This window comes from Aspergillus uvarum (assembly GCF_003184745.1).
Source record: "Aspergillus uvarum CBS 121591 unplaced genomic scaffold BO82scaffold_6, whole genome shotgun sequence".
In the NCBI taxonomy this organism is placed as follows: domain Eukaryota; kingdom Fungi; phylum Ascomycota; class Eurotiomycetes; order Eurotiales; family Aspergillaceae; genus Aspergillus; species Aspergillus uvarum.
The window spans coordinates 591692-606170 of record NW_020291303.1 but is presented as its reverse complement, the minus strand read 5'-3'; the positions used below and the strand labels follow the sequence as shown (position 1 = coordinate 606170).

The window sequence follows — 14479 nt, the reverse complement described above, 5'->3', positions numbered from 1 at the left end:
AGGCACGCTGTCATCGACTCTCCTCTCGGCGACAGATCAACCTGCCGACAGCATCCGCCACAACTCGTTTGTTTTAACTTCACAATTGAATATTCGCACTGGGTCATTGAAGCGATTCTAGTATTCATGCCTGTCGTCAAGAATCCACCGAAAAGACTCAACAAAAAATCTGTAGCGTATGTCCTGATTTCCCGAATGCAGGTACGGTGTCTGACCTGACCCATTCGGCACAGCTGCAATCGCTGTCACTCTCTCAAAGTCAAGTGCTCAGGTGAACAGCCTTGCTCAAGATGTCGGCAAGCTGGATGTGGGGAATCGTGCCAGTATGCCGTTCGCGACAGAAAGCTCAAAGTTCAGGAAAGGTACCTTCCCTTTTCTCTTGTTTCCTTGCTTCCCTCATATCACTCGTTTCTGATCAACCACCCTGGTCAGTTACATCGATGAGATCCTCTCCGAAAATTCTCTATTGAAGGAGCAGCTGCGCGCGCTCAGCACATCTCATAGCTCTCCCTCCAGCTCTGTACAACTCCCTGTGCCGTCGTCAGAGACCTACCCCACAGTACAGAACCCACTCATCGGAGATCGCGCTTGGTTCTACCCATACGACTCATCCGCCCCTCCCATCTACATGGGAGAAGCAGCATGCACAGCATTCTCGACTCGGTTGCGTCAATTTCTGACAGGAAACCCAAAGACAGCCCACGTCGCGCGAACCCAGTATACGCCTGAGTCTTCCCTGCTCGAAGGCGCAAATCAGTGGCCTGGACTCGCTCAGGCTCGTCTGCTAGTCCGCATCGCTTTCAACCAACTGAGTCGTGTCTATCATCTGGTCCTTCGCAAATCAACCCTCGATCAGCTGGAGTCTGTCTATCGGACCCCTTCGCTGCGAGATGATCCCGCCTTAACGTGCAAGTTCTTCGGGCTCTTTGCGCTGGGTGAAGTATATTCCTCCCGGTCAAGTGCATCACCCACCAGCAAGGTCCCAGGAACCAACTACTACGTTCGAGCAATGAGTCTTATACCCATCATGCCGGAGCGGCCAGGGATGATACATGTGGAGAGTCTTTTGTCGTTGGTACGAGGTCTCCTACATTGCTTGTGCGAAGGATAATCTAACTGGCTACTAGTCTCTATACTCCTACTTCCTCAACCGAAGACATTCCGGGTATATGTTGATAGGCAGCGCGATGCGTTTAGGTCTGGTTCTCGGACTCAACCATAATATCTCCGTACAACAGTGTACGAATGCTATAGAACGTGAACACCGGGTACGACTTTGGTGGGCGATTTATGTGTTTGATCGGATGTTTACATCGAAAATTGGGTTTCCATTGCAGATCCGCGACGAAGACATCCATGTCGACTTGCCAGCAGAGATTGCTGATCCCACTGCCCAGGAGCAGTTCTCGGATACTGCATACCTAGTGGCTAGCATTCGACTGTCTCGCATTATAGGGCAGACGATAGACAAGATTTATGGCAGGAAGCACCACATAGAACCATTCCTGCAGCGAGAGCAGCAATTGCTACTTGCTCTACAAGATTGGCTACAGTCGCTCCCAGAACATGTACGGTTACGTCAGGAAGACAGCGCACCTCCCAAGCACATTGTCTCCCTGCATCTACAATTCAATCAGGTAATCATCTGCCTTTCTTTGAAATGAAATGCAGATTCTCATCACAAGCATCAGTGTGTGATCCTAGCCACCCGCCCGATTCTACTTCACGCTCTTTTCCAAAGCGGCCACCGAGAACCCTCTGAAGACCTTCCACAGCCCGTGATCACAATCAGCGAAGCATGCATTCATGCTGCGCGGCACTCACATTCTTTGATCACTGAGGAATGGGTTAATGGCTCTCTGCCAATGTACGGCTACTTCTATGCCCAGTATCTGTTCTCCTCATGCATCGCGCTGGTGATCTCAGGGCTCCTCCCATCTATTGGGAACCCTGCGGACCTGGAGGCCCTGGAAACGGCAACCGAAATCTTACACCGAATGAGCGATCAAGGCAATCTCGCTGCTTCAGAATTTCATGAGAACCTTGAACGCGTTAAGCAGGCGTTGCCCGCCAATTCGGATGATGCACGCGAGGGACAAGAGCCCCGTAGCCATGCACCAAGGCTATCTATTCCATCGGTTCAAGCTACGGTCACAGACCCGGAAATAGAGAGTCATAATAACGGAGTGTTGCCCCCCGCAAATTATACTACGGAAATGGCATTCCTGGAGCCCACCATGCAGGACTTCCTTGGCACGTCGGATTACGATATCAACCTTGTCAACCCAAACGATCTTCAGATAGACGGCACAGAAAACTTCGACCTGTGGCCTGGGATTCTGTGGACTTCCTAGGAAACGTATACCATAATCTTTCGGACCATGTTCCTATCAAAAATACTACTACCGCGTATGCTAAGGAAACGTCATCATGCGCTGACGGCTTATACCCTTTTCGTCCAGCCTGAACTGGAATACAAGGCCAAAAAAGGCGAGGAGAAAGAGGATTAAAGACAACCTGTTTTAACAGTCTCGACGACCAGTGCCCATCAGGCAGTGCTGCGACTATTTCAAGGTATGGTTCTAGTGCACAGACAAGATCAGCTCTTGGGATACCTATTCTGACGAGCAAGTGTCAGGTGTGTCTGGGTCCAGGCGTAGGTCAGCCCTAATCGATGACATATTAGACGCAAAAATGTTATCTTCAACCCCGCATCTGATACAAGCTGGGCACAGATCGACAATAAGCAAATACAGAGGGTAGCTGGCTCTCTTCCGCCATCTTCCTCGCTTTGTACAGCCTGTCAATTTCAGATACTCATCCGTTTCTTCATCTATCTTTCTTTATTTCACCATGGCACTGCACTTGCCTCCAAAATATGTTTTCGCTTCGGTCCTTATCGCCCTTGGTGGTTTCTCCAACGGCTATGATACGGGCTCGATTGGCGCGTTGCTTTCCATGGCACAGTTCAGCCAATCGATAGGCCCACTGTCCCCATTTCTGTTAGGATTCACAGTCGCGCTCATGATGCTGGCGGGTGTCCTTCCATCTCTTATAGCCGGCCATATGGCGGACCGATCTGGTCGGTTGCGAATAATCTTGCTTGGTGCGGCGTTGTTTGCAGTCGGGTCACTTCTTCAGGGCATAGCACCACGGCTGGCGCTCTTCATGGCAGGCCGAGCACTAGCTGGGGCCGGTCAAGGGATTTTTCTCGGACCCATGAGCGTCTACATATGTGAGATTGCCCCCTTTCGATTCCGCGGCGCTCTCGCGGGACTACCGCAGTTTTTTGCCGTAACGGGCACCTGTGCTGGCTACTTTACCTGCTACGCTACCGTTGCTATTCCTTCTAGCATAGCATGGCGACTACCGCTGCTTGCCCAATGCGTGTTCTCCTCTTGCCTGGTCATCAGCTGCCTTACTCTACCTGAGTCCCCCCGCTGGTTGATCCTCCACGGCCGACGCACTGAGGCTCGACGCTCCTTGCAGCGTCTACAGTTTCCTTTGGACGAAGTCGAAAGCAGCTTCACCGCTACCGAGCACTTCTCCAACCTGTCGCCCTGGCAGAGTTTTATGCTGCTATTCTCTCGAGCGTATCGACCACGCACTTTGTTGGGACTATTTGTTTTGGGAATGGTACAGCTTTCGGGGATAGACGGGGTTCTGTATGTGAGTACTCGGTCTTCTCAATGGAGACAATTCTTTGCGTTTCCCTTGCAGCCACAAAAGTGAATAACAAGAACCCAGTACGCGCCCACCCTGTTCGCCCAGGCCGGCCTATCTTCCGCGACCGCCTCATTTCTGGCCTCTGGAGTATCCGCGATCCTAATGCTGGCCGTCTCTATCCCCGCCTTCCTGCTGGCGGATCGCTGGGGTCGTCGTACATCGGCCATAACGGGAGGGCTTGTTCTCGCGACATGCATGCTTCTCATCGGAGGCCTCTATGCTGCTGGGGTGGTACATCAAACCGGTGCGGCGCGGTGGGTGGTTATCACAGCAGTCTATGTATTCGGACTGGCATATTCGGTCAGCTGGGCAATCATGAGCAAAATCTACGCCAGCGAAATCCAACCAGCCCATGTGCGCGCGTCCGCCAATTGCGTGGCGCAAGCGTTGGCTTTTGTAAGACTTCCTCGCTTCCATTTCTGTCTTGCTTTCGGGAATTTGTAACTCATGACACGCGTGCTTATTAGTTCACGAACTGGTTGGTCGCAATTATCACTCCAATCATCCTGGACAAATCGCCCTTCGGGGTGTATTTGCTATTCGGTGGCTTGGCGCTAGGCACCGTCGCCTTCCTGGCGGCTTATATGCCCGAAACCCGCGGCCGGTCTCTGGAGGAAATCCAGGTCGCGTTCCAACAGCCAAGTCTGCAACTGAGGGACCTGAAGCGATATGTGCGGGACCTTGTCACTTTGCGGGCTCGCGGCAACAACTAGACATTGTGGACGCTCTGGGTGGAAGCAAGTGGCACGTCGGGGGGGAAAAGGCCGTGGAGCCTTCAGGGTCCATTGAGTGGGCCTCATCCTCGACTGCCACAGCAAAGTATAAGCTTGGGCCAGCAATGGCAGAGTGAGCCGCTTTTCGAATTGATGGATAATTTCGTTTTATTACTCTTTAGATTGACTTTAAACTCTCTCGGTTAATGTCAGAGTGAGGGGTCCTGTTTCTGCTGCAGCCCGGGTGAATGTCGGAGAAAATGATGCGATTACCGGGCGCAGAAGATGCGTTGCTAGCTCGACCATGGTGCAGCGGAGCTCAGGATGACCTTCACACGGGCTGAGGGATCTGAAGCGTGAAATCGTTCAAGGCAACTCGGTCTGTTCAAGCCAAGCTCCATAAATTTCCATCAGTCTTCGAATTTCACACTGCTCTCAAGTCATGCTTGTCTCGAGGGAAGGCGCCCGACAGAGGTGTGGGGTGGCATGATTCAAGATGGAAGTGTGGATCAATCTTAAATGATGACAGTCAGTGGTTAGTAGAATTTATCCACAAATTAACAAGAACTCTCCGGTGGCACCCCACAGTCCAGCCATCCGCGAAGCTTGGACTGATTGGGTTCTGGGGTCCAGGGTCCTTCCGCCATGGCGAGGCACCACTTCGCTGCGATACCGTTGTGGTGACATCTATGAAGGGGGTGGTCTCGGTACCACGCGCCAAAAATTGGTTCCTGCATAGGTATTCCCAAACACAGGCACGACGGCCAGCTTATCACCACCCGAAATAGATGAGTGCAGAGGGGAAGAAGAAAAAGAAATTGTAACCTTCCAAGTTGGAAGGGAAAGATGGAGGATGCGGAGAAGAAAACCCCGCAGTAAAGCACCAGCGGGTCTAACCCAACGGGGCACTGCCCCTGTGGAGGATCGTCAGGCCGCTTTCCCCGTTGGTCTATTCTCTTCTTCCATCATCACTTCATCTTCTCACTAGACTTGGTCGGCCACCGTTGATTGCCTGTATGCCTGTCTTGGGTACCTTTCGTCTTAATATGCGAGTCCCACTTCCCCTCTCTTCTACCTCGCGCCATATGATGTCAATGCGGCCACAAACGAGGGTCGCGGCCCGGCTAAGATCCCAACGATTGCGCTCAGCCAGTATTCAGCCTACACAAGAGGGGTTGCCGGAGGCGAGGAAAGGGGGGGCATAAAATGCGTCACTTGTCCCCCTGTTTTCCGGGGAAGAATACTGTTTTGGACCACATTGGGTGCGGTAGTACAGTACCAATTGCTCTGGGTCGGTACAGCTTTTGCGGCAAGCTCTAACCCAACATGAGGTTCTTACCAGTCTGTGGTGCTGCCTTGCTGGCGGTGCACGCAGCTGGCGCAGCGGTCAAGCATCGCTTCAATGGCTTTACTCTCACCGAGCATCCTGACGCTGCGAAGCGGGATTTGTCTCAGAAATACGTACGTTGCTCAGCTGGAGACGAGACAATTGGGCATTGACTGACCGAGGGGAACAATAGGTCACATGGGATGACAAGTCTCTTTTCATCAATGGAGAGAGAATCATGATCTTCAGCGGAGAAGTCCATCCATACCGGTCAGTCTTTCTGCAGCTTATCTTCCGTCTCATTTCTGACTTGTTGAAAACAGAATCCCAGTTCCCACCCTGTACATCGATATCTTCCAGAAGATCAAGGCTCTCGGCTTCAATACTGTTTCCTTCTACGTCGACTGGGCCCTTCTGGAAGGCAAGCCGGGCGAATACAGGGCGGACGGCGTTTTCGCGCTCGAACCCTTCTTCGAGGCCGCTGCTGAGGCCGGCATCTACCTTCTCGCCCGTCCAGGGCCGTATATCAATGCCGAGGTGTCCGGAGGAGGTTTCCCCGGCTGGCTGCAGAAAGTCGATGGCATCCTTCGCTCTAGTGACAAGCCATACCTAGAAGCTACTGACAAGTATGAATTGCATTTTGGTCCCCTTGCACAGCAGCATTTCTGACAGTGGTTAGCTACATCGCGCACGTCGCCGCGACCATTGCCAAGTACCAGATCACTAACGGCGGACCTATCATCCTCTACCAGCCTGAGAACGAGTACTCTGGCTCTTCGGGCAATGTCACGTTCCCTGATCCCGTCTACATGCAATATGTCCTTGACCAGGCTCGTAATGCGGGTATCGTGGTGCCTTTCATCAGCAACGATGCCTCTGCCAGTGGGCACAACGCCCCGGGAACCGGTGAGGGCTCAGTGAATATTTACGGCCACGATAGCTACCCGTAAGTTAAGGCCCTTTTTTGTGCTAAACTATGACTAACTTGCTTAGGCTTGGGTTTGATTGTGTATGTACTTGCGCTGTGGGGTTCAATTCTATTCTAATATCACTTAGGCAAACCCTTCCACTTGGCCCGCTGGCAACTTGCCCACCAACTTCCGCACCCTTCATCTTGAACAGAGTCCCACGACACCGTACTCAATTATTGAGGTATGTTGTGTACTGCCATGGTGTAGTCTAGATCTAATCAGTAGTAGTTTCAAGCCGGCGCGTTTGACCCATGGGGTGGTCCTGGATTTGCCAAATGTGCCGCTCTCGTCAACCACGAGTTTGAACGAGTTTTCTATAAGAACGACTTCAGCTTCGGCGTTGCTATCCTCAACCTGTACATGGTGAGCTTTCTACACACTTCCCTCAAGTTCGCATGCCAACTAATGATAAAAGACTTTTGGAGGAACCAACTGGGGCAACCTAGGTTATGCAAATGGCTACACTTCCTACGACTATGGCTCGCCTTTGACCGAATCTCGCAATCTTACCAGGGAGAAGTACAGTGAGCTGAAGCTCCTTGGTAACTTTGCCAAGGCCTCGCCAGGTTACCTCCTTGCCACTCCAGGAAGCTTGACCACTTCGGGCTATGCCGATACTTCCGACATTACCGTCACTCCTTTGCTCGGTAACAACAATACTGGCTCTTTCTTTGTCGTCAGACACTCAGACTACACCAGTCAGGCCTCTACCTCCTACAAGCTGAAGGTTCCAACCAGTGCTGGCAGTCTGACAATCCCTCAGCTGGGAGGTAGCCTGAGTCTTAACGGACGCGATTCTAAGATCCACGTTGTCGACTATGATGTCTCCGGAACCAACATCTTGTACTCAACTGCTGAGGTTTTCACCTGGAAGAAGTTCTCTGACGGCAAGGTCCTCGTTCTGTACGGAGGATCTGATGAGCACCATGAGCTCGCGATCACTACCAAGTCGAATGTGACTGTTGTCGAAGGCAAGGCATCTGCCATCTCCTCCAAGCAGACTGAAAAGTCTCTTGTGATCGGATGGGATGTCTCCTCCACTCGTCAGATTATCAAGGTTGGAGACTTGCAGGTCCATCTTCTAGGTAAGACTTCATATCTCATGATAAGGGCGATAAATTTGACTAGGAATAGATCGGAATTCTGCGTACAATTACTGGGTACCGCAAGTCGGTAAAGATAGTACCTCAACGGAGTTCAGCACCCAGGCTGCAGTTGCCTCATCCATTATTGTCAAGGCAGGCTACCTCGTGCGGACTGCCTATGTCAAGGGCAACGGCCTTTACCTCTCTGCCGACTTCAACGCCACCACCCCTATCGAAGTCTTTGGTGCCCCGGCTACCACTCGCAACCTCTACATCAACGGAGAGAAGACCAGTCATACGGTCGCAAAGAACGGTGCCTGGACGACGGAAGTCAAATACAGCGCCCCCAAGATCTCGCTTCCGAGCTTGAAGAGCTTGAGCTGGAAGTACTTGGACACACTCCCTGAGATCCAATCCTCGTATGACGACTCTCTCTGGACCGCCGCTGATCTTGCTGAGACCAAGAACACGTTCCGCCCCCTGACCACCCCCACTTCGCTATACTCATCCGACTATGGCTTCCACACTGGTTACCTGGTCTACCGTGGTCGTTTCGTCGCTAGCGGAGATGAGACCACCTTTACTGTCGATACTCAGGGTGGTACTGCATTTGGAAGCTCCATCTGGCTCAACGACACCTTCCTTGGCTCTTTCACCGGTCTCTTTGTGTATGCCGACTACAACCAAACCGTCACTCTTCCTAAGCTGAAGTCCGGCAAGGAATACGTCTTCACGGTGGTTGTCGATAACCTCGGTCTGGACGAGGACTGGACCGTCGGTTCAGAACTCATGAAGGCGCCCCGTGGTATCCTCAATTATGACCTTGCCGGCCACGACGCCAGCGACATCTCCTGGAAGTTGACGGGCAACCTCGGCGGCGAGGACTACCAGGATAAGACCCGCGGTCCTCTCAACGAGGGTGGTCTTTACGCTGAACGCCAAGGCTACCACCAGCCCCAACCTCCCAGCCAGAAATGGAAGTCCGCCAGTCCTCTCGACGGTCTTTCCAAGCCCAGCATCGGGTTCTACAGTGCTGAGTTCGAGCTCGACCTGCCAACCGGATGGGACGTGCCGCTGTTCTTCAACTTCGCCAACAGCACGACTCCTGACGCGTACCGTGCGCAGCTGTATGTGAACGGGTACCAGTACGGTAAGTATGTGAGCAACATCGGGCCCCAGACGAGCTTCCCGGTTCCCCAGGGTATTCTGAACTACCAAGGAACGAACTGGATTGCACTCAGCGTGTGGGCCCAGAATGAGGGTGGCGCCAAGGTGGAGGGACTGGAGTTGAGCTACGAGACTCCGGTCTTGACGGCGCTGAAGGGAGTCAAGTCGGTGGATCAGCCCAAGTACAAGGCTCGGAAGGGGGCGTACTAGTTGGAGACTGGAAGTTTCGTACGAGTATTTGCCCACGTATATAGTTGAATTGAGATGATGAATGCGCTTCAGTAGCAGTCCTGCGATTGAGCAAGAATTCTGTATCGCTGTACAATCTACGGCCAAGTTACTTACAAATGCCAAGTTACTTCATATGAGACCGAGTTCGTGGTCCATGACCGAATGGTGATCTCGAGGGACGGATGCTACTAAAAAAATGTAGGATTCCTAAAAAGGAAATCGTATTGCATCATCCGTGAATCGAACACGGGCCTCATCGATGGCAACGATGAATTCTACCACTAGACCAATGATGCTGCTACTTGATGTTAGCAGTCAAAGCTAATTAACATAAACTCATATATCTTGATTCCTGCCGATATGTCCACCACTTCTGCTCGTCTAAAACTTCGCAACGATTCAACCCATTGCTGAGCACAGCATCAGCTAGTACAGTCCTTCCAGCTGGCGTGAACTCTCTGCTGAATATGTTATCCTATATCATGCTCTTGACTCGCAGCCCAAGTGGTTTATCGAGACCTCTACTTAGAGCCTTGAACTCGAGGATATATATTTCAGTACTCCCTCTGCTGCTTTCCTACACAGGACATGATGACCAAAAAGACCCGAGAATAATGATGAACAAGCTACCTAACAACGCCCTATCGAGCTCCAACAGAATCATTAATCACGCCAAAGTTAATATAGACGATTGACACAAGAGAGATGACATTGAGTTCCAGACTCAAGTCCAACACCCAGCTCCGTCCTGTCTCGCCGGGCTAACAAATGCACATGCCCAGAGTCATGCAGATACACAGATCCTCCTGAGTACATGGGTATAATTAGATTCTGACGTATGGCGCATCCTCCATGGTCTCCTCCCACCTTCCTTCACCGCACGCTTCACCAGGAAACGGAAGACCCCCCCCCCGGTGCAGTGAGTGAAGGAGGAACTAGTCTCACCAAAAAGCATCGTTGAGCTTCCAGTCATTCTCATGTTGGCGCCGAAATTTGAGGACCTCCTGTCTGATACGCTCCAGATGGTACGCTTCGGTCTGGTACACTCCTAGAGGAACCTCGCCGGGGCGAAGCTCTTGCTGGCGGAGGTGGCTGCTAATAATACTGCCCACGGCGAGGTGGCTGCGAAAGGGTTGGCCCCAGAGGTGGGAAGACGGATGGGATGGGGCCGGTCGAGGCCGCTGCTCTACCACAAGAGGACCGGTTAGTCAAGAATTCTTAAATGGGGTAAGGCTCAGAGATGAGGGGGAAGTGGAAGCCATCACCTGTAGGGCCGGGACTCTGGGGCGGGCCTCCCGGGAGAGGACCGCCCCGCGAAGTGGCGACGAGCAGTCTGGGAGATTCTGGAGGTCCGCGGGAACGAGTACGGGGACGGCCGGCAAACATACCGAAAAGCCCACCATCCTGAGGGCGGCCGGGATCTTGGGGGAACTCTCGCTGGGGAGGAAAACCTGCAGGAGGGGGGAAATGACCACGTCCCGGAAAGACGGGGGCTATATATCCGATGCTTCCAGGGGGGATGTTCCCCGTGCGCTCGATGATCCGCTCATACGCCTCAGCCCTGGGGTCCAGCGGAACGGTACACCTGCAGGTCTTCCAGACTTGACCACAGAAGTAGCAGAATTCGACCCCACAAAGGCACCTAAAAAGGGCCACGTTCTGGTCAGTATCGGAGCAGCGGAGAAAAAGGGGGATTCTGAGAGGGCCTGACTAACATCATATGATGGCACCCGGAATCCAGCTCCACGAGTCGCCCGCAACGAGGACATGTTTGCCATCCGAACCTCCTCGCGGCGCTCATCTGTCGTTCGTAGTCGGTGTTGGCCGGGCAGTTTCCCGTGTGGAACGGTTCCTTGCAGCTTGCACAAGTGTTGTGGCCACAGCTGGGACAACTTGCCCGGGTGTTGACGATCCAAGATGGGGGAATGAAGGCAGAACACCGCCCCCGAGAGCAGTATACTTTGTTCGGAGTCTCGAATTCAGCCCTCTTCTTCTCGTAGCGCCGGAGGGTCTCAAATGTGAGGTGTTGGCCGACAGCGGTTATGTCAAAGGGCTGGCCGCAGCATCTCGGAGGGAACCGGCCCCCCTCGGATAGAGAGGACTGGAAGTAGCGTTCCAGGCAAGATGAGCAGTATTCATGCCGACAAGGTGCGCGTGCCACTTTGGCTTGGCTTAAGTCTTCCGAGCAGGCTGTACAATGACGCGGCGCTGTCATTGAGGATCTTTGCAATCCCTGGCGGACTGAGTTGGCCTCTGTGAGAGCTTGGATCAGGAAGTCGGCTTTTCTGCTGATAGAGGCTGTGATGCTGTTGATGTCTTGATGGAAGAGGACGATGAGAAAGAAGAAGACAGAGAGAAAGAAGGAGAAGAAATAATAGACGATGAAGCAGAGGAAGCAAAGGAAGCAGAAGACGACTAAGAGGAAGAGGCAGAAGAGGTAGAAGAAGGAGGAAGAGCAAAAGGAAGAGGAAGAGGAAGAGGAAAAGGAAAGAGGGGGCCTGCCACTGAGGCTTGGGGCGAGGCTGTCCATTCACAGTTTCTGAGAGTTCCCTTTTTTCGTATGGTACATTCTGAATCTTTGTCGATATGAGAGATGCAAGGTGGGTAATCAGAATTCAACGCCGTGGGCAGTGTCGGAGTGTGTTTGCAGCGATCGGAGACCAGCAGTCATCATGAACACATCAACGCATCCCACCAGGCATTCGCATTTACTTAACATTGCTTCCCCGGAACTTCACTTCCTCCTATGACACCCAGCCATCTGTTCGTTCTCACTTCATTTCCTGCAACTCTCACTTTCACGGAGAAACATTCCGGGTTCAATCTTCCTAACCATTGATCTGTCCACCCCAAGATGTGAAGCTGACCATTTTTGTTCAGAGAAGCCCATCAATATCCCTGCAGAGTCATTTCCATCTTAATTTCTCTCTCACTTCTACAGAATAACCCAATAATGTCATCCCAAGCCATGGAGAAGTCCTCATCAGAAGGGTCTGGTGTCTTTACTCCGACATCCTCGGCAGCAACCATACCAACGGATCTGAAGAAGGTCAAGACACTATTTGGAAAGTGTACTGTCCAGGGATTACACAAAGGCTACATGTGTATCTGTCAGATGGGCATCAATGAGTCCTCTGTGTCTGCTATTGATCAGGAAGCCTTATGCACTGAATGCCATCACTCACTCAGCAAGCACCTGGAATACACCGAAAGTAAGTTACTCAGAAAACCATTAAGAGACTTGTCCGTTAAGTGTCTTTTAAAAATCTAGTTAAGCAACAACACCCTATGCCAGCATCGGCACCACAGCCGGACATACACAAAGGACCTGAGATCTGTGCGCGAACTGAGACATTGCTTGGAATCGCACAAGAGCTTGACACGAAACATGTCGTCTTTGTACAAGGCACACCTGTTTCAGGCAAGACGACCCTCGCGCTTCTGCTCCGGGACTTCCTTCGCCAGACGCGCAAGGTCATCTTCGTGAAAGGCTGGAAAAAGAACGGTAGCTCGTTGCCTGCCGTGGAATACCTGGTTCAAGCGGCTTATGAGCAGGGCCTTTGTAAGGACGAGGTGCAAGCCGAGCTTCAGAGCGATCATAACAGCGGGCTGGTTTTCATCTTGGATGACGCACACGAGACCTACGGTGATTTCGACATCTGGTCCGAGATTGTGGATGCCCGATTCGGCAAGCAGCATGGCCCTCGTTTTTGTTTGTTCTTCTCACATGAGTGTTTGAGGACTGGGTCCCTCGAGGCGCGCTTCAGCACACGTCGGCCGCTCTTCAAGCCATCACGGACAGTCACCCTTCTGCCGTACTGGCCGAGCTCCATGTATTCCGTATTCTACACCCAATCCGAGCTACAGGACGTGGTTAAGAAGTACAGTGCTACGACCGGCTGCCCTGAACTGTCCCAAAACGGTCGGGAGTGTTTGATGTCGCTGACAGACGGACACCCTGGAATGGTCGCAGCTTTGCTGGCATATATACGCGCAGTGAGTGCAGCCCAATTGAACCTCCCTTCGTTCTCGGTGCTAACTCTCAACAGTACGCAGGGAGAGATTTCCAACAATACATCTACAAAGATATGTTGTCGCCCCCTACCGACGAGTTCCGCGAGTTCCTAAGCAGCAACGACGCCCTCGAATTCACCCGATACCAGCCCGCCGGGAAAAGCCTGCCATCGAAGTACATGACCAACGGGATCCTGACCCAAGCCATGATCGACATCCTGCTTCGGGTTCTTCGCCAAGGCAACATCCGCTTCAACCACAAGGACAAAGATCTGAAGTTCTGCGTCAAGTTCGGATTCCTGTACACCTTCCTCGATTTCGCCGACAAGGTCTACTGCGTTCTCCCCTCCAACCTCCATGCCCGGTGAGCCACATCCCCATTACCCCTCTCCCTCCATCCACCCAACACTAACAACCCCAACCCCCAGTTTCCTCGAATACGAACACAGCGGCGGCGACCAACCCAGCTTCCAAGGCGTCGGCGGCGGGCCAGAGATCCGCGAATTCTGCATCCGCATCCTGCAGTCCCTGCCCCGGGAGTCCCTGCAGAACACCTTCGCCAGCCGCCGGGGCCCCGCGGGCCGCGTCCGGGCCCGGGCCGATCTGTTCCAGGACGAGTTCTACCAGTGCTGCTGGGGTCAGAACAGCTTCGGCGGCGCGGTCACCCGCGACTGGACGCGCACCACGGGCGCGCGCACGGCGGTCGAGATCCCAGCGGTGGGCTGGCGCATCGAGCTGCTGCATGGGTTCGCCGCGTGTTTCGACCTGCGCGCCATCGCGCGGCAGTGTGGAGGGTTGATGGAGCGGGGCAAGATTCGGCATTGGGTGGTGCTGCTCTGTGCCGTGGAGCAGGGGAGGGTGCAAGGTATGTTTCCACGGGAGCTTGCTGGGCTTGGTGGTGTGGGGATGGGGAAGTGGGCTAACTGGTTTGTGTATAGGGAGTTGTGAGAATTTGCTGCATGTGGTGTTCAAAGATGACTTCGCCAGGTTCACGGTCAAAGCGTCGGGGGGTCGTCTGGAGTTCAGTCTGGGGCAGCTTTGATGGTGTTGAGGGTTGTTTGGATGAAAGTCGCTTGTTGCTTGAAGATCGAAGATCACTGAGGCTGGGGCTAGTATGCGATGACAAGTTCACTTTAGGCTTAATGGATGCACTTGGAATAGCTAAATGAGAGGGAGGTGTAAGGTTAGAGTGAAGGAACATCTAAACCGAATTTTCCTTTACAGTAATCTCAATTGAGGACTACT

At 52.8% G+C, this 14479-nt stretch overlaps 5 protein-coding genes and 1 non-coding gene across 6 annotated transcripts; 4 read left to right on the top strand and 2 right to left on the bottom strand.

Moving 5' to 3' along the window:
* Positions 1-126: 126 nt before the first annotated feature.
* BO82DRAFT_422598 (Zn(II)2Cys6 transcription factor) lies at positions 127-2578 on the top strand (the record flags this gene model as incomplete). Its single annotated transcript, XM_025640213.1, has 5 exons — positions 127-176; positions 234-362; positions 433-1075; positions 1128-1637; positions 1692-2578. 5 exons carry the CDS (start codon positions 127-129, stop codon positions 2352-2354), a joined length of 1995 nt encoding a protein of 664 aa, XP_025495899.1. The 3' UTR covers positions 2355-2578.
* Positions 2579-2853: 275 nt separating this feature from the next.
* On the top strand, positions 2854-4439 carry BO82DRAFT_274749 (general substrate transporter; the record flags this gene model as incomplete). Its single annotated transcript, XM_025631098.1, has 3 exons — positions 2854-3669; positions 3748-4122; positions 4194-4439. The coding sequence occupies 3 exons, from the start codon at positions 2854-2856 to the stop codon at positions 4437-4439; spliced, it is 1437 nt and encodes a 478-aa protein (XP_025495898.1).
* A 1256-nt stretch (positions 4440-5695) lies between these two features.
* Positions 5696-9199, top strand: BO82DRAFT_327454 (glycoside hydrolase family 35 protein; the record flags this gene model as incomplete). The annotated part of the gene is made up of 9 exons (XM_025632964.1): positions 5696-5900; positions 5960-6036; positions 6090-6392; positions 6446-6712; positions 6760-6775; positions 6823-6918; positions 6966-7100; positions 7153-7822; positions 7866-9199. The coding sequence occupies exons 1-9, from the start codon at positions 5766-5768 to the stop codon at positions 9197-9199; spliced, it is 3033 nt and encodes a 1010-aa protein (XP_025495897.1). The 5' UTR covers positions 5696-5765.
* A 246-nt stretch (positions 9200-9445) lies between these two features.
* Positions 9446-9516, bottom strand: BO82DRAFT_t53. Its single transcript has one exon. It is a non-coding gene; the product is annotated as a tRNA-Gly (tRNA).
* An 802-nt stretch (positions 9517-10318) lies between these two features.
* On the bottom strand, positions 10319-11175 carry BO82DRAFT_165751 (Rcat domain-containing protein). Its single transcript, XM_025630298.1, has 2 exons — positions 10936-11175; positions 10319-10862 (listed from the first exon to the last, which is right to left on the bottom strand). Exons 1-2 carry the CDS (start codon positions 11019-11021, stop codon positions 10439-10441), a joined length of 510 nt encoding a protein of 169 aa, XP_025495896.1. The 5' UTR covers positions 11022-11175; the 3' UTR covers positions 10319-10438.
* Positions 11176-12891: 1716 nt separating this feature from the next.
* BO82DRAFT_165737 (uncharacterized protein) lies at positions 12892-14458 on the top strand. Its single transcript, XM_025630297.1, has 3 exons — positions 12892-13598; positions 13663-14099; positions 14173-14458. The coding sequence occupies exons 1-3, from the start codon at positions 13309-13311 to the stop codon at positions 14274-14276; spliced, it is 831 nt and encodes a 276-aa protein (XP_025495895.1). The 5' UTR covers positions 12892-13308; the 3' UTR covers positions 14277-14458.
* The last annotated feature ends 21 nt before the right edge of the window (positions 14459-14479 follow it).